Source organism: Micromys minutus (genome assembly GCF_963924665.1).
Source record: "Micromys minutus genome assembly, chromosome: 24".
Lineage (NCBI taxonomy): Eukaryota > Metazoa > Chordata > Mammalia > Rodentia > Muridae > Micromys > Micromys minutus.
Genome location: NC_137959.1, coordinates 8,844,093 through 8,863,496, shown reverse-complemented (window position 1 = coordinate 8,863,496; position 19,404 = coordinate 8,844,093). Strand labels below are relative to the sequence as shown.

The 19,404-nt window shown below is 49.9% G+C and overlaps 1 protein-coding gene across 3 annotated transcripts; it reads left to right on the top strand.

Moving 5' to 3' along the window:
• Positions 1-1,090: 1,090 nt before the first annotated feature.
• ADGRE5 (adhesion G protein-coupled receptor E5) lies at positions 1,091-19,302 on the top strand. 3 transcript variants are annotated; one of them, XM_080936685.1, is made up of 20 exons: positions 1,091-1,163; positions 8,032-8,082; positions 8,277-8,393; positions 8,811-8,963; positions 10,669-10,800; positions 12,442-12,588; positions 13,213-13,359; positions 13,438-13,484; positions 13,588-13,665; positions 14,372-14,537; positions 14,608-14,724; positions 14,852-15,075; positions 16,659-16,826; positions 17,335-17,526; positions 17,637-17,863; positions 17,987-18,056; positions 18,145-18,236; positions 18,349-18,517; positions 18,620-18,712; positions 18,790-19,302. In XM_080936685.1, exons 1-20 carry the CDS (start codon positions 1,133-1,135, stop codon positions 18,817-18,819), a joined length of 2,451 nt encoding a protein of 816 aa, XP_080792811.1. In that variant the 5' UTR covers positions 1,091-1,132; the 3' UTR covers positions 18,820-19,302. The 3 variants fall into 3 exon arrangements, with proteins under 3 accessions (XP_080792811.1, XP_080792810.1, XP_080792812.1); XM_080936684.1 differs by having other exon boundaries at positions 10,663-10,800; positions 18,790-19,301; XM_080936686.1 differs by lacking the exon at positions 10,669-10,800 and having other exon boundaries at positions 18,790-19,301.
• Positions 19,303-19,404: the final 102 nt, after the last annotated feature.

Here is a 19,404-nt window from a genome sequence, read left to right as displayed (position 1 = left end):
ATAGTTACACAAGTAGCTCAAACAGGAAGCTAGGGTACATCACATGATTCTGTATAGATTGTGACAAGGTCAGCAAGAGTAGTCAAAAGCCCTGTAGGGTTATCGATATCCCAGGGTCAAAGCGCTCTCTTCCTCTATTTTTAAGTTCTCATTACGTTTTATTTATTGACTTGTTTATTTGGTGTTTGGGTATATGTGTGGCACAGGAGTTGCTTCTCTTCTTCCTTCATGGAGGTCATGGGTATCAGAAATCATATCGTTAGGTTTGGGGGTTAGTGCCTTTACCCGCTGAACCCTCTTTGTAGTACTCCACCCCCCTCCTTTATTATTTGTTATTTATTATTTTTGAGATAGGTTCTTGCTTCATAGGCCTGGCTGGCCTGGAACTCCTAAGTAAGTGGCCAAGGAGGGTCTCTGGTTTTGCCTCTGCTTTCCAGAGTTCGCGTATTAGTATAGGTCAACTCAACCATGCTATGCCCCTTTTTTCTTTGTGGGACAAGGTCTTTTGTAGCACGGGCAGGTTTCAAAAGCGACAAAGCGGAGAATGAGTTGAATTTCTGATTAGTGATGGGATTACAGGCTAGCGGTCCTCCACCGGTTTATGTGGTTTTGAGGTTAAGCAAGCACTCCACACACTGAGCCACATCTTCAAACCCTGACATTTTTCGTTCCGGGACTGTCATCCTGGCAGGACCCTCAGTCCCCCTCTGGTTCTTATTTGGCCTCTGGCTTCTCTGAGACTCAGTTTCCCTCCTGGAAAAGAAGCCAGTAAGTCCTGCTGGTGGGAATGGGGTGGGGAGGGGTCGCTTAGGAACCCAGGACATCGCTCCGGTGGGAGCTCCACCCAGCTCTCTCCCAAGTGCCTGGGTCCCTGTCCCCGGACGCCTGGTCCACACCGTCCAGCTCCCCGCGGGGGCGCGTGTCGGGGCCGCTCGCGGGGGTGGGATTGCGTTCGTCCCCGCCGCGGGCGCGCGCCGCGCCCTGGGTCTGTTTCCCCGGCACTTTCCTGTTAACTTTCCAGAGGAGAGGACAGTTCCGGGGAGGGCCCTGCCCACGCCCGCTGCATAAAAGCCCAGCCCAGCCGGCCGCCACAGCCCTCTGTCAGACCAGACGCCGTTTGTTCCGCGCCATCATGAGGGGCGTCAGCTGCCACCTCCTGCTCGGTGAGACCTCGGGGTTGCGCCGGGCCGGGAGGGAGCTCGCGGGACCTGGCCAGGAGGGGCAAGGACAGGCAAAACCTGTGAGCCTCTAAAGGCTCTCAGGGAATGCCAGGTCCTAACGGGCTTGAGTGTTGCCAAATTGGAGGCTACGAGGGAGAAACTGAGGCACGGGGACACTTAAAGTGGGTGGCAGTGGGGGGGGGGGGCAAGTGTCACAGGGTATTAGGGAGGCTGAGGCAGGAGAGTCACCAGTTCCAGCTCAGCTCAGCCAGGGCTACACTGCAAAACCCTGTATCAAAAGAACAAAAGAAAGAGAAATGCAGGCTAGGAGCTGGAGTGGTGCAGAGGTTAAAAGCATCAAGAAAGGACCTGGTTGGGTCCCAGCACCTATATGGTGGCTCACAAGTGTCGTAACCCCAGTTCCAGGGGATCCACAGGCACCAGGTGTGCAGTGCACAAATATACATGCAGTACAGAAACATACATGCAGTGCACAAACATACATGCAGGCAAAACACATACAGTAATAAAATACAAAAATAAAAAGAAACGTACGTTAAAGTACACTTTGCAAGCTGTTTCCCATACAGACGCTCTTAATGTGAAGTAAAACCATGTAAAGGATGCTCATTTCTTTGAGGGTGGGAACTCCCCCGCACCTCCACCACACCCCCACCACACACACACTCACACACTCACACACACACACACACACACACACACACACACACACACACACACACACGTCTCCAGTATGTCTGTCCCAGTGCCAGGAACACTGCAGAGACTCCTTGGGACCTGCCTGTGACTGAGCTGCTGGCTGGTGACTTTACCAGGCTGTGGTTTGAACTTGGCTTTCATTGTGACTTTCTGCTCTCCTTTCCCGCCCCACCCTGGGTACTTCAACCGTTCTTTGACTGCTAAGTTACCTAAGTAACTTGATAACAAACAGTGGGAAAAAAATGGAACTTGGGGCACAAGCTGTAGTTACCCCAAGATATGGAACTTGGGGCACAAACTGAGGTCATTCAAACCAAAATGACTGGCCTGTGTGCTGTCAGTGTGCTAGTGGCAGGTGGCAGGTGGCAGGCAGCTCAGTGGTCATGGACTCTGGAGCCAGGAAATAAGAGTCCCAGCCTGTCACAGTTGGTGGCAAACAGCTGCAGAGTTCTGCCTGGATGTCAATAGGCTGGGTCTTAGTGGCCTTGAACTGCCATTTCCTCCTCTGTAAAATGGAGCAAGGCCAGCTGCATTTTACCTTAGTGTTTCAAGAGCCTAGAGTTTGTGTACAAACTTTCTGGTTTACAGTTTGAATTAACTGAACATGTGGGTGTGGTGTCTGTCTGTCTGCTCTCAGGGTACCCAGGTAGGAGAGGCAGGGGCTCAGAAGTTCAAGGTCATTCTCTGCTGCAAACTGAGTTTGAGGCCACATGATACTAGCTCGGGTTTAAAGTTTTTGAATCCCAGCACCAAACAGGCTGATGCTGGAGGCTTCCATGACCGCTGGAGTTGGAGGTCAACCTGATCTACATATAATTTCCAGGCCAGCCAGAACTACACAGAGATACTGTCTTAAAACACACTACACAAACACACACACACACACACACACACAGTGTGCTCACTCGCTTAAGTAGATACTTTTGTCATTCTGATTATTTTTTCTGGGTGAGATGTTGGTGGGATGTCTCTGGCAGGAAGCACAAAGACTGCCCCACCCCCACTTCTGGATTCCCTAAGCAGGAGTCCCTTGGCTCCAGTCTGAGCTTGAAAATTTGAACCAGATGTGTCTGGGAGCAGAAGGGAACAGCTCTGCTCCTGTTTGATTAATTTCCAAGTCTCCAGATGGAGGCAGTCTGGCCAATGGCTTTAGGATGGTAGGCTAGAACTCAACCCAGCCCAGGGGACAAGAAACCCACCCAGGCTTGGGTAACTCTTTTTCTCTAGTCTACTGTTTCTTCTCTGGCCTGGTTTGACCACTAATCTTTGTTAAGCTCCAAGCCTCAGTTTCTCTTTGTGTGGATAACCCCAGTCCCTACCTCCTGATCCTCCTGACTTCTGATGTTGCTCTGAGTCTTGTTTGGGTTGGTTATTTGGGTTTTGTTTTGTTTTTGTAAACAAGGTTTCAAGGTGACTAAAACGACCTTGAACTTCTTGTCCCTCTGCCCCGTCTCCGGTTGCTGAGATTACAGATTTGTGCAATAAGGTCTTTTTCATTTTGAGTCTGTCCTTGGTTTTCGTTTTGAGACAGGGTTTGGCGCAGTGACTATGTAGCTGTGACTGGTTTTGAATGTGTATTTATCCCCCACTTCTGTCTTGTTGTTAAGATGGGGTCTTTTCTATGTAGCCTTGGCTCCCTAGGTAGACCAGGGTGGCCTCCAGCAGAGTTCTCCCAAGGTGCTTCGCCAGGGTTGACACTGAAAGTGTGTCACCACACCCTGCCTCAGTTCTGAGTCTTAAATTACTTAAGGGGCTGAAGAGATGGCTCAGTGGTTAAGAGCACTGGCTGTTCTTCCAGAGGACTGAGATCAGTTTCCAGGAACCACACAGTAGCTCATAACCATCTTTAAAGCCAGTCCTAGGGCATCCAATGCCCTCTTCCCACCTACCTATGCCCCAGGCAATATGCATGCAGACAGAACATCCACACACCTAAAAATAAATCAATATTATTTTTTCAAAAGTGACTTGAGGGCTGGAGGGAGGGCTCCGTCAGTAAGTGATTTGTGTGAAGGAAGCTGGATGTGGTGACACACACTTGTGATCATAGTGTCTTATCCCTGGGGCTTGCTGGCCAGCTAGCCAAGCCTGCTTGATGAGCGGAGGTTCAAGGTAGAAGGCACGGAGGTTGTCACACACAGACGCACACACTGGTACTGGACTTTAAGAACTTGAATTGCCCCAGGGCCCAGCATGAAGGGAAGGTAATTTTTTGGTCTGTCCAGCAAAGAGGAACTGGGTTCTGACAGGTGTGGGAGGAGGAATCCAGCTCAGTGGCCCAAGAGGAGGAAGAAAGAATTCTGACTTGAGGGGACAACTCACTGGCTGGGGTGCCCCGCCTCAGGACATCCCAGTTTTGAGGGGGTGAGTTTCACCAAAAGCCTCTCCATTGGCCTGAGGGAAACCCAGTCAGACAAAGACCGAGCTTTCCTGGGACCCTCTGAGTTCACTGTCCCTGCCCTACCAACCCTGCTCACAGTGGCTGACCCCAGGAGTCCCCTGGGAACCTGGCAGCCAGCCCAGTGGTGGGTGAATCATCAAGGAAGTGACTCACCCATCCCCCCCACCAGCCCTGCTCCTGAGGGCTCCCTCTAGGATTCCTGTTCTTGGGATTGTTTTCTTGCTGCTGTATTCCCCATATTGGGACCAGCTCTGTCCCCTAACCGCTCCCCAGGCCCCCTGCTCCTGGGACACCTTCCCTCCCAGCTTTCTTTCGGCACAGCCCCACACCCACTCTTTTCTTATGCTGTACTGAGAAACCAGGGATTCACAGCTGCCAGTTTTGGTTTTTCATTCCAAGACAAGTTCTTGCATCTGCATCCTGTAGCCCAGGTTGGGGACTTCCAGCCCTCTTATGTCAGCATTGCTTGACAGCCCTGCTGCCTGGCTCTCCATTCCTTCTGTCTGTCTCTGTCTCTCTCTTGATGCGTTAGGTTTGTATTTATGCGTGCTTTGCTTGCATACGTATGTATGCACCACATGCATGCCTGTGCCCTTGGACACTAGAAGAGGGCGCCAAAGTCCCTGGAACTGGAGTTACAGACTCTAATGAACCTGTGTGGGTGCTGGAAATGGAACCCTGAGTCCATTGGAAGAACAGCCAGGGCCTCTTAACTGAGGAGCCATCTCTCCAGCTGCCAGTTTGTTTTTGTTTTGTTTGTGTGTGTGTGTGCATGTCCATGACACATGTGCAGTGACGCACCTCATGTGGGCCCTCCTCCCCTTTCATGTTTTGGTCATGGGGACCCCAGGGCGTCATTTCAGTCAGGTTCCCAGTAAGTTACCCAGGCTGCCCTTGGGTTTTGTGTAGCTTTGAACTGAGGAACCTCCTGCCCTAGCAGCCTCCTGCCTCAGCCTCAAGCCACTGGGTTGTCCCGCTTGCCTCATGCCTGCTTCTCATTTCCCTCCTGGCCACTTCCTCTCTTTCCACTTCTGCTTTCTTTCTTCTTTTTAATATTTATTTATTGTATGTGAGTACACTGTCTTCAGACACACCAGAAGAGGGCATCAGATCCCATTACAGATGGTTGCTGGGAACTGAACTCAAGACCCCTGGAAGAGCAGCCAGTGCTCTTAACCACTGAGCCATCTCTCCAGCCCCCTCCTCTGCTTTCTCGGATGCCTGTCTCTAGGAGCTGCTCTGTTATCCAGTCTTGCCTTGGGTGCTTGCCAACGACAGCAAGGCATGGGGTGTGCCCACTGAAGCCGCTTCCTGTGTGTGAGGAGCCCTCTCTGACATGTGGCTACCAGGCCATGCGGTTGACAGTGGGTACACGTGTGGTGTTGGAGTGTCAGGGCTTGTATGGGACCTGGGAGATGTAGCCCAAGCTTTCATTCTTCCCTAAAAATTGACAAGAGTCTGGCCTGGTGGCATAGGCCTGTACCAGCTCATCGGAACACTGAGGCAGGAGGATTTAAAGTGAAAGCCCAGCCTGAACTTAGGAATGAAGTAAAAAGAGAGGTTGGGAATGAGGCTCAGTGGTAGAGCACTTGCCTAACATGTCAGTGCTGTGTTTGGTCCAGCATTTTGGGACAAAATGATAGAAAACAAGCTAAAACAGAGAGGAGGTGTAAAGGACAGTGTGACTCTAGGGCCTGGAGACACACACCTTTGATCCCAGCACTGGTGGGCGAGGCAGAGGCATCTGGACCGCTGGGAGTCCCAGGACAGCCAGAGCTATGTATAGAAACTCTGTTTCAAAGGGGGTTGGTCTGGTGCTGCTGTATATATTCAGATGCTATATACTGACCCCAAGATCTAGCTGCCCCATGAGGAGATACTCATGCACACCAGTTTTGTTGTATATATATATCTTTATCCCCCCCTTCCCAAGTTATCCCTCATTGGTTAATAAAGATGCCCACAGCCTGGACTGGGTAGAAGAGACGGGGCAGAGGTTCTCAGGCTTGGAGTCTCAGGCAGAGACCACGAGGAGAATGAGGGAGAAGAAAGAAATCGCCATGGGATGGAGTGGATCCTGAACACGTGGCCTGACGGAGCAGGAATGGCCAGGCAGAACGTGGCATGTGACCTCTTGGGATTCTTGACAGGAAACTAACACAGAGGCTTTTAAGCTTATTATAAATCTAAAGGTTTCACTGTCTTTGATTTGGGAACTGTCTGGTCTAAGTGGGGTAGAAACCCCTAATATATAAAGTAAAAAAGAGGTGTAGATAACCCCCATAATCATAACTATAACAAATTGGCACCTCACATTGCACCAAATATAAAATAATATTTATTAACTTTAACCCCATCTAGCTTCATACAAATAAGACTCAAACTATGATATTTATTCATTAGGCTCTGCGTAATCACTGAAGGATTAACCCTAATCTAGACCTCTAACTACAGTCTGGCTACTACCCCAACTGTGCTTCATAAATAATCGTTTGAAATTCTCTGAGTTATTTTTGCTCCAGCAGTCTGGTGTCGTGGGGAGGCATCTCACTCGGGTCCATCATGGCGTACGAAGACCACCTGTTCTCTCTTGTCTTTTCCTCCTCTGAGACCCTTCTCTTTCACTCCTCTGTGCTCCCTGCCTGTGACCTCCAGGCCTGAAAACCAAACCTCACCTCCCCAGTAATTGGGGAGCAAGGTTTACATAACAAATGCTGGTATATGTGCGAATCTTGGAACAACCAGATGTTGGGGTACAGAATTCAGCCTTGAGTACAAGCAGCAGCAGACCAAACCCTAGAGTTAGTCGCTTAACCATGCAGGCTTTGTCCCCACAAAGCCAAGCCATCGTCTTCTCCATCCCCACAGAGAGGGGGAGAGTGCGGAAGCTTTATCCAACATCCAACTGTAACCAAGGGGTTCCTCTGTTTACCCCATAGGCCTGGAGAGCCAAGCCTCACTTCCTGTGCCCAGACCCCTCTGGTCTACAGGTCCTAGGCTGGCCCACAGGCCACCATGGGTACTGGTCCTCTGACTGTGGGTATCTGAGCCGCAGGAGACAACACCTGAGTTGTTTATTTTTCCTGTTTGTTTGTTTGTTTGTTTTAAAGATTTATTTTTGGGCTAGAGAGACAGCTCAGTGGTTAAGAGCACTGACTGCACTTCCAGAGGTATGGAGTTCAAATCCCAGCAATCACATGGTGGCTCACAACCATCTGTAATGAGATGTGATGCCCTCTTCTGGTGTGTCTGACAGCTACAGTGTACCTGTGTATATACCAATATATAATAAATAAATCTTTTTTAAAAATACATATATGTTATGTATATGAGTATATTGTTGCTGTCTTCCGACATACTAGAAAAGGGTGTTGGATTCCATTAAGATGGTTGTGAGCCACCATGTGGTTGCTGGGAATTGAACTCAGGACCTCTGGAAGAGCAGCCAGTGCTCTTCATTGCTGAGCCATGTCTCCAGCCTTAGCTGGTCATTTGTTATGTTTTTGTTTTTGAGACAGAGTCTCAGTATGTAACCCAGAGTCAGCTTTGAGCTCCTAATCCTTCTGCCTCAGCATCCTGAATGATTGAATATAAGCAAGTGTCATTAGGCCCATCCCCTGGGTCTGTCTTTTTGTATGAGCTACAGAACCTCAGTCAGGGCAGGGTCATCACCCAATGCCCACAGATGCACAACTTGGACCTTCTGTCCTAGCTCTGGCTTCCAGCTGACTGTCTTTTACTTTCTTACAGCAGTGTGCATTTTACTGAGTTTCTCAAGAGCTGGAACCCAGAAGGCTAAGAGTAAGTCTACTGCACCGAGGGCTGCCTAGCCAGAGCTGGGGAGGGGAACCTGCTGCCAACCACAAAGCCTTGGGAGGAGATGAGCTGCTGGGGAACTATAGGGCCCTCCTCACACCTTTCTATTCTGCTCTCGGTGGCACTTCCCCTCTACTGGGCCTCCTTTACTTTCTTACCAGAGTGTCTGTCCCCCACAGACTGTCCCAAGTGGTGCCCTGCCAACTCAGTGTGTGTCAATAGCAAAAGGTGTGTCTGCAAGCCAGGCTTCAGCTCGGAAACGGAGTTCATCACTAACCCTGCAGGGAGCTGTGAAGGTACAAAGGCTCCGGGATGGGCACATGGAAAGATGACAAGGTGCAGTATTGAGCCAGGGGACAGAGACAGAGAAAGAAAGCGAGGTGGGGAGGCAGGAGGTGAAAAGAAGGGCTCCCTGAGAGGGGTTCCAGGGGTCTGAGCCTGAACTTGGCTTTAGGAACCAGAAGGAGAAGGTTGATCCTCCATTTTAACTCCCACATGGGTATTGTCCAAATCCCGGATTCCATTCAGAGGACCGAGAGGAGCAGAGTGGACCAATCATCTGCAGGCATAGCTTTCTAGACCTTGTGACCACATCATTTTCCCCAGAAGATACTAACTAATCAGCAGGTCCCAGACTGGTAGTCAGGTGGGGATGGGAGTCTCCTCCTCAGGAGACCTCTCAGGTCTGGGAGGTGACCCCTGTTTTGTTGTAGATATCAACGAATGTTTACTGTCCGGGTTTTCCTGTGGACCCTTTGCCACCTGTAAGAACTCAGAGGGGAGCTACACCTGCGTCTGTAACAAGGGCTACAAGCTCCAGTCTGGGGCAGAATCCTTTGCTAACAAGAGTGAGAACACATGCCAAGGTAAGAGTCCCTGTGCCTCACCTCACCAATGCCAGCACGTGTACAGCAGCAGCCACAGGGTGCTGATTTGGTTCTGCCCCTGTGGTTTGCTCTAGAACAGAGCTGCAGGGAGGGGAGATTCAGGACATCTTTCCAAGGCTTCATGTTGATACTGTGTGTGACTCAGAAAGCCATTTAGTTGGGTAGTGTGGCACACGTCTGTGAGCCAACACTTTGGAGTTTGAGGCTAGAATTGTGAGCCAAATAATGCAAATTAGCATATATAAGAAAGACCCTATCTCAAAAAACAAAAAGATAAAAGCAAAAATAGCCTGGTGTTGCCTTTAATCACAGTAGTCAGGAGGGAGAGGCAGGCAGGAGGATCTCTGTGAATTTGAGGCTAGCCTGGTCTATAGTGTGAGTTCTAGGACAGCCAGGGCTACAAGGAGAAACACAGTCTTGAAAAACAAAATCAATCAATTAATCATCAATCAATCAATCAATCAATCAATTAATCAAACAAGCAGGAAGAATTTTCTACACTTCTCTTCCAGGGTCTTCTGTCTGTCTCTTAACAACAAAGTTTGTTCTGTATTTATCAAACAGCACAGAAACACACAACATGGTAAAAAAAAAAAAATGAGGTGAAGCAGTCTTTTTTTTTTTTTAAAGCAGTCTTTAACAGAATTTTACAAGGGAAAAATAACTCACTCAGAACAGCAAACAATGGCAGACAGACATTACCCTATATCTACATACTATTTCTAGCATCTGTGTGGGAGATTTATTGTATAACACTGTTCTCAACCTATTGGTTGTTTTCAGGAAATGATTGCCACAATACATACACACACATGTAGATTATTCTGGGTTGGGAGCATGGAAGAATACATAACTTAAGATTGAAGCTATGCATTTAGCTTAGGTTGTAAAAGTTGGTTAAATGGGAAAGCTAAGGCACAGTAAGGTTGGTCACATTGTCTCTTAAAGGCCGGTTAAACTTTAACAGGTTGTGCACACAGTAGGGCAACAGGTTGAGTACATAGTCTTCAGAGATCTCAAGACAGAGTATTAACTTGATGGCAAGACCTAAGAAAAAGTTTGCTCTCTTTGAATGCAAGAGACATTTTCAAAACCAGGTGTGAGGCACACTCCTTTAAACCCAACACAGCAGAGGCTGGCAGATCTCTGTGAGTTCGAAGCCAGTCTGGTCTACATAGTGAGTTCCAGGACAGCAGAGCTACATGAGACCCTGTCCCAAAGAGAGAGACAGGGAAAAGGAGATTGATTTCAGAAAAATTTTATCACTACATGAGGTGCCACAGGAGTCTCCATGGGCCCCAAGGAAGGTGACAGAAAGCATCCAGCTTAGAGCAGAACTCATTTGATGCCTAAGGCTCTGAACCATCACTGAGCGCGCCCAACTCCACCCAACTTCGCTTGGAAGACATGTCCGCCTGGATCGCACTCAAAAGATGGCAGGATTCCTTGCGCCATTTCCTCTTCTTCTCTACTACTTTGTTCTGGAAGTTCAGAACTCCTTGTGTCCATCTCATCTCATTTGCATAAGCCGCCATTCTTCTGTCACCTCATCTCATTTGCATAAGCCACCATCCCTCTGCCCATTTGCATCTCATTTGCATAAGCTAAAGGAATGGCATTAGGAATACTCTGCATCTACCACAAGCACGTTCCACTGCAGTGTCTGTCCTCTTCCTAGCATCAGTGGACACTGGGATGACACCTGTGCCCTCCAGGATCCACACAGTTCCTACTGCGCCTGGAAATCTCTCGGAGCAGACAACTACAGTGCAGCCACGGACAGAGTTCGGTGACTCAGGAGAAAGGACACCCAAGGGTAGGCCACATTCCCTGCCATTACTTCTGCTGGAAGACAACACTTGATGCCCGGACTCCCCTTTTGTCAACTGCTCTACCTAATCACCGTTCTAACTATCCCTAGCAATTCTGGTTCCTTGAATACAGTATTGAATGGTGTGGCCAGACTGGGCAGGATAACATCAGCCCCCACCCACCAACACATACCCAAGAGAGTTGAAGACTAGCATAATGCAAAAGAAGGTATCATAGAGGATCGTTGTTTCCTAACCTACCCTTACCTGATGGTGTCAACCAGCCACAGCTGCCAGGCCAGACAATTCAGTATAGAAGAAAGCTGGGCTACACTTAGCACATCCCCAGGTCTGTGGCCATGACAGAAAAAAAGAGGACAGAATTATCTATCATTCCTGCCCCCATCAACACATCTCCCTTTCTGGGCACTATGATCTTGAAGGGCTGGCTTCAGTGGAATAGATGTTCTTACCTGCTATAACTTCAGCCCATTGATGCCTGGCTGCCAATAGCTTGTCAGCCCAAGGCTAGCTCCCATTGGGTGGCATCATGGTCTAGTGTTAGCCCTCTTGCCCTACCTCTCCTGTTGAGTTTTCTAGAGGGAGTGTGGCTTGGGGACAATAGACCTTCTCCATTGACAGAGCAGAAATCTGGGGACCTAGTGTGACTGAAGCTAGTGTGGTCCTGAAGGTTCCTAGAAGTCTATGTAGAACTCTACAAGGAAATAGTACCCTGTAAAGAGTGGGGACAGAGGCTCCCATGGAGAATACAGAGTCCTCCACAACCCCTGCACTGGCTCCTAAGGGTCATATGTAGTCTTCACCCCAAATCTTCAGGATGGGATACTGATAGCTGCCACACTCCTATTGCTGGCAGTTAGGGAACCCTTGACTGCTTCCCCCTATATCCAGACAATAGAGTCGGGGCTACCATGGACCCTATTCAATGCCTTTATTAGAAGGTGGTCTTCCCACAAGGAGGAGACTGAAATGTTCCAGATCTTCTGTGTCATGAAACGTGGCCAACCTTGAGCCTGAGGCTTCAACTTCAAGCACACCATACCACTGCTTCTTTTCATGAGCAGATGAGGGTCCAAACCTAGAGACTGTAGGAACATTTGCACCAACCCAGAGTTACTCATACATAGGCGTGTACCCTGAAAGTATACGCAGGTGGAAGTCCACCCAGAAGAAGCCGTAAGACTGGACAGGAACTGGGAGGAGGCAAGGTCTCTTAGCCTGAAGAGGGAGATCTGCAGGGTCCCAGGAGCTGCAAGAATTATGAAGATTCCTGAGGACCAAGCTCCCAGCAACATGTTACTACAGGGTAGGAAGACCCCAGGAACTCCACGGAGCTCCCAGACCTCAGCTCTTCCTTATCTCTGAGAGCAGTATCACATCCTGTTCTGAGAAAGATTAAAAAATAACAGAGCCTCGTCAAGAAGTCCAGTCTCCACCCTGGCTTCGCCTCTTATAAATTGGGTTCCCTGATCTTTGCTGAACCTGTCTTGCAGAAACCACCATGAGGTGCTCTGCAGGTAGAGGTGAAGTTCACCAGGTGGTAACTAAATTTGCTGCAGTGAGAAGATGGGGAAGTGCTACAGCAGGGAGTGGGGGCGGGGATGACTCTTTGGTTTTGTTCCCAGATGTGAATGAATGCACCTCGGGGCAAAACCAATGCCACCAATCCACCCACTGCATCAACATATTAGGTGGCTACTCTTGCATCTGTCCCAAAGGCTGGAAACCTGCTCCTGGATCCCTCAATGGCCAAGTCAACACGGTGTGCGAAGGTCAGAATGCAACCTTTCTAAGGACTCACAATCACAATAGCTAATATCATGTTCAAGATTTGTTTATTTTAGCTAAGTGTGCTGACACACGCCTCTAATCCCGCCACTTGGAGGGCAGGGGAGGCAGATACTCTGTGAGTTCCAGGGCCATCTCATATGTGGGTGTGTGTCTGCACCACTTGGTGTATTGCCCAAGGAAGCCAGAGGCTGTCAGTTCCTCTGACACCAAATCCACAGGTTATAGGCGGTTGTGAGCCACTTGATGTGAATCCACAGGTTCAGCCATCCCTTCAGCTCCTGTTTTTTATCAAAAGAATGAAAGGAGGCTCTGTTGGGCCAGGGCTTAATCTTCTGAGGCTAATTTTGAAATGCTGTGAGGTCCAGGAAAGGAACTGAGATACCAAGGGGAAGCCCTGGGGGACCCCATATGCTTTCAATTACTAGAAGTCCCCAGTTCATATTTTCTCATTTCCATCTATACGCCTAAGGTCTCTGCATATTCCTTACCCGTCCTGTACTGCTGAATGAGGCCACTAGAGGTCAGTACCTCAGGCCAGAGACTAGCAGTACCGAAGAGACTGGGGCCAGGCAGGGAAGGCTCTAACCTCTTCCTTCTGTCCCCAGATGTGGATGAGTGCAGCTCTGGGCAACATCAGTGTCACAATTCCACCATCTGCGAAAACACCAAGGGCTCCTACGAGTGCCTCTGCCGCCCAGGTTGGAAGATAACTTCTGGGACCCTCGATGGGTCAGTGAACACCACGTGCCAAGGTACGTGACACAGCCACCCAGACTCCGTGCCCCACAAGTGTACTCTGAGCTTACTGAACTAACGTCCTGTCCCCACAGAACCACATTTCCCTACCTGGACACTGCAGCCGACACCCCACAGTCAGGTGAGCAGCCAGTGGAGACCGGGAGGTTGGATTCTCGCACACAGCCTGTCCATTGTTGTCACTGTGCTGCTGCCCACCTGTGACCCACCATTTCCTTTTCTAGACTCTGTTGGGGTTCTCTGTTGAAGTCCACAATCTGCTCAGAGACTTCAATCCAGCCACAGTCAACTACACCATTCAGGTGAGGGGGGGCTCTGGGGACCACGGTGCAGCCGGGAACAAGCCACAGGCTTCAGGGCAGACTGACAGCATTCCATCTGTCCGAGCAGTACTTCTGGTTTGGGACACACGCATGTGCAGCCACGTATGTGGCTATTACACAGGGTTATGATGGCAATGACTGGGGCAGCTAAGACTTTAGGCTCTGTGCTGCTTGGAGCCAACAGAAGGATCTCAAGTTCCTGAGCTAAACAAACAAACAACAGGGCTGGGATAGCACAATTGGTAGAATGCTTGCCCAATGTGCAAAACACCCTAGGCTTGACCCCCAGCAGTGAATCAACCAGATGTGGTGGTATATGATATGCCTGTAACCCAGCAGGTAGAGGCAGGAAGACCAGAAGCCCAAGGTCATACGTAATTTCAAGATTATAGGGCTGGGGGCACGACTTGGTAGAGCACCAGCCTAGAATCCCCATTGAGGAGCTGGGGGCGTGGCTCAGCAGAACCTTGGCAGTCACCCTGCCTGCTGGTATATGTGCTGTTGTGACATGCAGGTGCACAAGGCCATAAACTTTTATCTCCGTGTTTCCTGGCTACTATGTAAGTCTTAATGTATCCCACCAGCTGGTTCCCCAGAGAACCTACATGGCTCTCCAGTGTCTTCTGGTGGGAAGAGTGGTCAGGGTCCTTCACTTAGTTCCCAACATCTCTGTGACTCATCCCAGAAACTCATTGAGGCTGTGGACAAGCTGCTGGAAACCCCCATGGGTATAGAGAATGAAACCCAGCAAGTAGCCACTCAGTTGCTCTCGAACCTGGAACAAAGCCTTCGGACCTTGGCCCAGTTCTTACCCAAAGGCCTTTTCACCTACACGTCCCCTTCAAACACTGGTAAGCCTTCTTCCTGCCCCACCCCCGGGCACCATCTTTGGTCTCCCCAATCATGTCCCTGTCTCTTCAGAACTGACCCTGATGGTGAAGGAGAAAGACAACAAAGATGTTACCACAGTGCACCACAATCAAGCTTGGATGATGCTAGACTGGACCATGACAGCTGGAACCAAAAGCTCGGAAAATGGTAGGGGTCCAGGGAGGGCACCTGCCAGGGAAACCAGGATGTGGTTTAGAGTGTAGGACAGGTAGAGACCAGCCCATTGAGAGGAGTAGAGAGAGGACAGGAGCTGAGCCTGCATGTCTGTCCCCAGACTACTCGGTGGCAGGCATCCTGTCCAGTCAAAACATGAAAAACCTGCTGGCCAGCACCCCCTTCAACGTGGAGCAGACAAGGGCCACCTTAGAGGACTTCTATGGAAGCCCAATTTCGAGGGTCACATTTAACATCCTCTCAAACATCAATTCCATCTTTCTGACCAACATGGACACTGAGAAGCTTGCCTCGAATGTCACCTTCAAGTTCAACTTCACTTCTGTGAGTCCTCGAATGGGAGGGAAGGGGAGGGAGGGGGAGGGAGGGGGAGGGAGGGGGAGGGAGGGGGTGCTCTGTGGCTCACCCACTAACCAAAGTCAGGGCAGCGCCTCTTGACCCATATGGTATGAGAGAACCAACTCCCAAAGTTATCCTGACTCCTTCCTCCAAAATACAAAATAAATGAATAAAAAACACTAGAAACACATTTAAAAAATTAAATTACGGCTGGGCATAGTCACACATGCCTTTAACTTGGGAAGGTCTCTCTGTGAGTTTGAAGTCAGTATGGTCTACAGACAGCTTCAAGATAGAGCTCTATAGAAACCTTGTCCCGAAAAATAAACAGAAAAAAAAAAAAAAAAAAAAAAAAAAAACCCTAAATAGATAAAAACTAAAATCTGAGCTGGGTCGTGTGGCATAGCATTTTATTCTCAACTGCTGGAAGGCAGCCCCTAGTACTGCTGAACTGAATAAATGAATGAATGAGTGAGTGAATAGATAAGTAACTGGCACGCAAGGCCAGTTGTTGACTCAGTGGTAGAATGCTTACCTCTCATGGTAAGGTTACATACAGGGTTTGGTCCTCAGTATCATAAAATGTTTAAAAGGAGCTGGAGCGATGGCTCACGGTTAAGAGCACTCACTGGCTGCTCTTCCAGAGGTCCTGAGTTCAATTCCCAGCAACTACATGGTGGCTCATAACCACCTGTAACGGAATCTGATGCCCTCTTCTGGTGTGTTGGAAGACAGCAAGTGTATTCATATAATAAAACAAACACATCTTTTTGCCTGCTGCATGTATGTCTGTGCACTACGTGTATGCCTAGTCCAGTGGAGGCCAGAAGACATCTGATTCCCTGGAGTTAGACAGTTGTAGGTAGGGTGAGCCACCATGTGGGTGCTGGGAATTGAACCTGGGTCCTCTGGACCATCCACTGTGCTCTCAACTGCTGAGACATTTCTCCAGCCCTGGACCCCCATCTACCCCTGGATATGAAACAAAGTCTCACTATGTGTTTCTGGCTGGCCTGGAACTCAGAGATCCACCTATGTCTGCTCTAAGTGCTTAAATTAAAGGTATATGCCATGCCTAGCTACATACATGTTGATTTTCAAAGTTAGAAATTAATCTAAGCTGGTGATATAGCTCAGGTGATATTAGTGAAATATTTGTCTAACATGCATGAAGGCCTGGATTCAAACTAAAGTAGTATATAAACTGTAGTCCCAACACACAGGAAGTAGGAGAAAAAAGTCGGCATCATCCTCAGCACCAGAGTGAGTTTGAGGGCAACCTGGAATATTGTAGTCTGAGGACATCCAATAAACCTTGTTTTTGTTTTTAAGTTACAATCTGTAGGCAACCATTCCTGCTGGCTCTTTTCATTTCTTTGGCATTTATTACCTGCTTGTGACTTGTTTCAACTCAAGACAGGGACTGGTGTCTTGTTGTTTCGTTGCTGGCCCCCCATGCGCTCTGAGCAGAGTAGATACATTCATGTAGCCAAAAGCAAGGTGCTGTGCTCACCACAGACTGACCCCAAGTGTGCTTCCGACACCCTAACCACTTGTCTGCCCCATAGGTGAAGTCAACTAAGACACGTGAAAAGCTGGTGTGTGCCTTCTGGAAAGGCCATGGCTATGGGAGTGGGTACTGGGACACTGAGGGCTGCTCAATGAATGACACTGGCTTCTGCCACTGCAACCACCTGACCAGCTTTGCCATCCTCATGGCTCAGTACCACGTGCAGGTAAGCTGTAAGCCCTGGACCCAAGGTAGCCAGGTGTGCCCAGGCAGGACCATGTTCTCACTCAAGGGTGCTGTTCAAGCAGACCCCTTCGGATGGCCCAATGCCCTGCTTTTTAGTTCCTCCTGCCAGAGGCCCTTGCAACTGTCTAGTCCTAAAAACACAGCAGCCTGGGCGGATGAGATGGGTCAGTGAGCGAGGTGTAGGCAGCCAGCCTGATAACCGGAGTAACATCTCTAGAAAAACAGTGGCAACAGACACTTCACCCTCAACCCCCTGCAAATACATAACTTTAACTGAAAAAAAAAAAAAAGGCCCTGTGTATAATCTTCCAGGTACTGTAGCTTCCTGAACATGGCCATAACCTAGGCCACATGGCCAGCTTGATCCAAAGACAGGATCACAGACTTTTCACAGGAAGGCCCATCTGGGGTTTTGAGTGTAGGAAAGAGGAGCGCCTTGCTTGGAGGGGTGTGAGGGAACACCACCCATCCTTGTTGCCTGCCCCTAGGACCCAAGGCTGGAATTGATCACCAAGGTGGGGTTGTTGCTGTCCCTGATCTGCCTGCTGCTGTGTATCCTGACCTTCCTGCTGGTGAAACCCATCCAGAGTTCTCGAACCATGGTGCACCTGCACCTGTGCATCTGCCTTTTCCTGGGCTCGGTCATCTTTCTGGTCGGCGTTGAGAATGAAGGGGGTGAGGTATGTTCGTATCCCGACCTCACCAGAGCATGAGTCCTAGGAGTAAGGAAGCCTAGTACCAGGCCTGGGGTCCTGCCCTGCACTGACTCTTCCTGACTCTGTACCCACAGGTGGGCCTGCGCTGCCGCCTGGTGGCTATGATGCTGCATTTTTGCTTCCTGGCTGCCTTCTGCTGGATGGCACTGGAGGGTGTAGAGCTCTACTTCCTGGTGGTGCGTGTGTTCCAGGGCCAAGGCCTGCGTACAGGTTACCGCTGCCTGATTGGCTATGGGGTGCCCCTCCTCGTTGTGGTCATCTCGGCAATTGTCAAAATGGACGGCTATGGGCATGCAACATAGTGAGTGTACTATACGGCCCAGGCTGGGCCGGGGCTGGGCTGGGGCTGGGCTGGGCTGGGGCTGGGCTGGGGCTGGGCTGGGGCTGGGCTGGGTGGGGCACTGATGAGACACCTCCTCCCCAGCTGCTGGTTGGACTTCAGGAATCAGGGCTTTCTCTGGAGCTTTTCGGGACCTGTGGCCTTCATCATTCTCGTAAGTGCTCTCGGGGTACTGGAGGCCTGGGCAGCAAGAATGCTGACTACTTGCAGCCCTATAACCTGAGACCCATGACCCTCACCAGTGCAATGCTGCCATCTTCGTGATCACTGTCTGGAAGCTCACAATGAAGTTTTCTGAAATCAACCCAAACATGAAAAAACTAAGGAAGGCAAGGTGAGAAGGGCAGGGAGGGAGGCTTTGGGCAGAGCCAGGTTGAGGGCTAGGACTGAGCAGGTGGAGTCTGGAGGGCTGGAGACCAGACTCTTAGCAACTGTCCACCCCACAGGGTGCTGACCATCACAGCCATTGCTCAGCTCCTCGTGCTGGGCTGTACCTGGGGCTTCGGCCTGTTCCTCTTCAACCCCCATAGCACATGGCTGTCCTACATCTTCACCCTGCTCAACTGCCTGCAGGGCCTTTTCCTCTACGTGACGCTCTGCCTGCTCAACAAAAAGGTAGGCTGACCAGAGCTGGCTACGTGGGAGGAGGCAGGGTCAGGCCTGAGTCCTTTCTTGAGTTCCTTTCTGCCCCCATAACTTGGTGCCTTGGGCTCATAGGTGAGGGAAGAGTACTGGAAATGGGCCTGCATGGTGACCGGGAACAAATACACAGAGTTCAACTCCTCCACAACAGGCACCAGCCAGACCCGGGTAAGGAGCTGGCCGGCAGTTGGGCTGGGAGGGCATGCCTGGGGGAGCTTAGCCTCAAGGGCCTCCTTCCTCTGCAGGCTCTCAGGCCCTCAGAATCAGGGATGTAAAGACAAGTTCCACACAGGACAGCAGCACATACTTGAGGCTGTCACTCTGCCTTCTGTTCCTGCCATTGGCCCCATGTCAGATAAAGGGATGTAAATCCAGCGATGCGCCCTGCAATGGCAAGGAGCCACCGTCCTGCTTCTGGTTGCCTCTTTGCCTCACCAGTTACTGCCTACCAGGGAAACAGAAGCCAGACAGCCCAGACCTGCAGCCCACTGCCTGGTACACGAGGCAGGCAGTCCTAGGACAAAAGTGAAGGTCCCTTGAGACTTGGGCTCTTTGCCAGGGCACTGGGTTCAGGTTCCTTAAGCTAAGACTGATGATGCCATGTTGGCCACTGAGGCCCCGCCTGCTGCCGAGGCTCACGGTACAGAGGCCTCCTGCCCCACATCCAGGGCAGAGGGTCTCACAGCTAAAAGACTGGGTTTTTTTTTTGTTTTTTTGTATTTTTTTTAACATGTATACAATATTGACATAAAATTAAATATCATACTGATAAAAAAAAAAGATGGCATGCCTGCTGGTGGAGGCTTGCTGGCTTGACCGGACTCCATAAGATGTTGAGTGAAAGAAAGATGGGTCTAGAG

What these genes read in the sequence shown, in the direction of transcription:
- ADGRE5 (XM_080936684.1), top strand. Translation starts at nt 1,133, where the DNA reads ATGAGGGGCGTCAGCTGCCACCTCCTGCTCG. An exon ending in CAGCTGCCACCTCCTGCTCG is followed by an intron (nt 1,164 to 8,031) that starts GTGAGACCTCGG and finishes ACTTTCTTACAG; the next exon opens with CAGTGTGCATTTTACTGAGT. An exon ending in AGTCAACACGGTGTGCGAAG is followed by an intron (nt 12,589 to 13,212) that starts GTCAGAATGCAA and finishes TTCTGTCCCCAG; the next exon opens with ATGTGGATGAGTGCAGCTCT.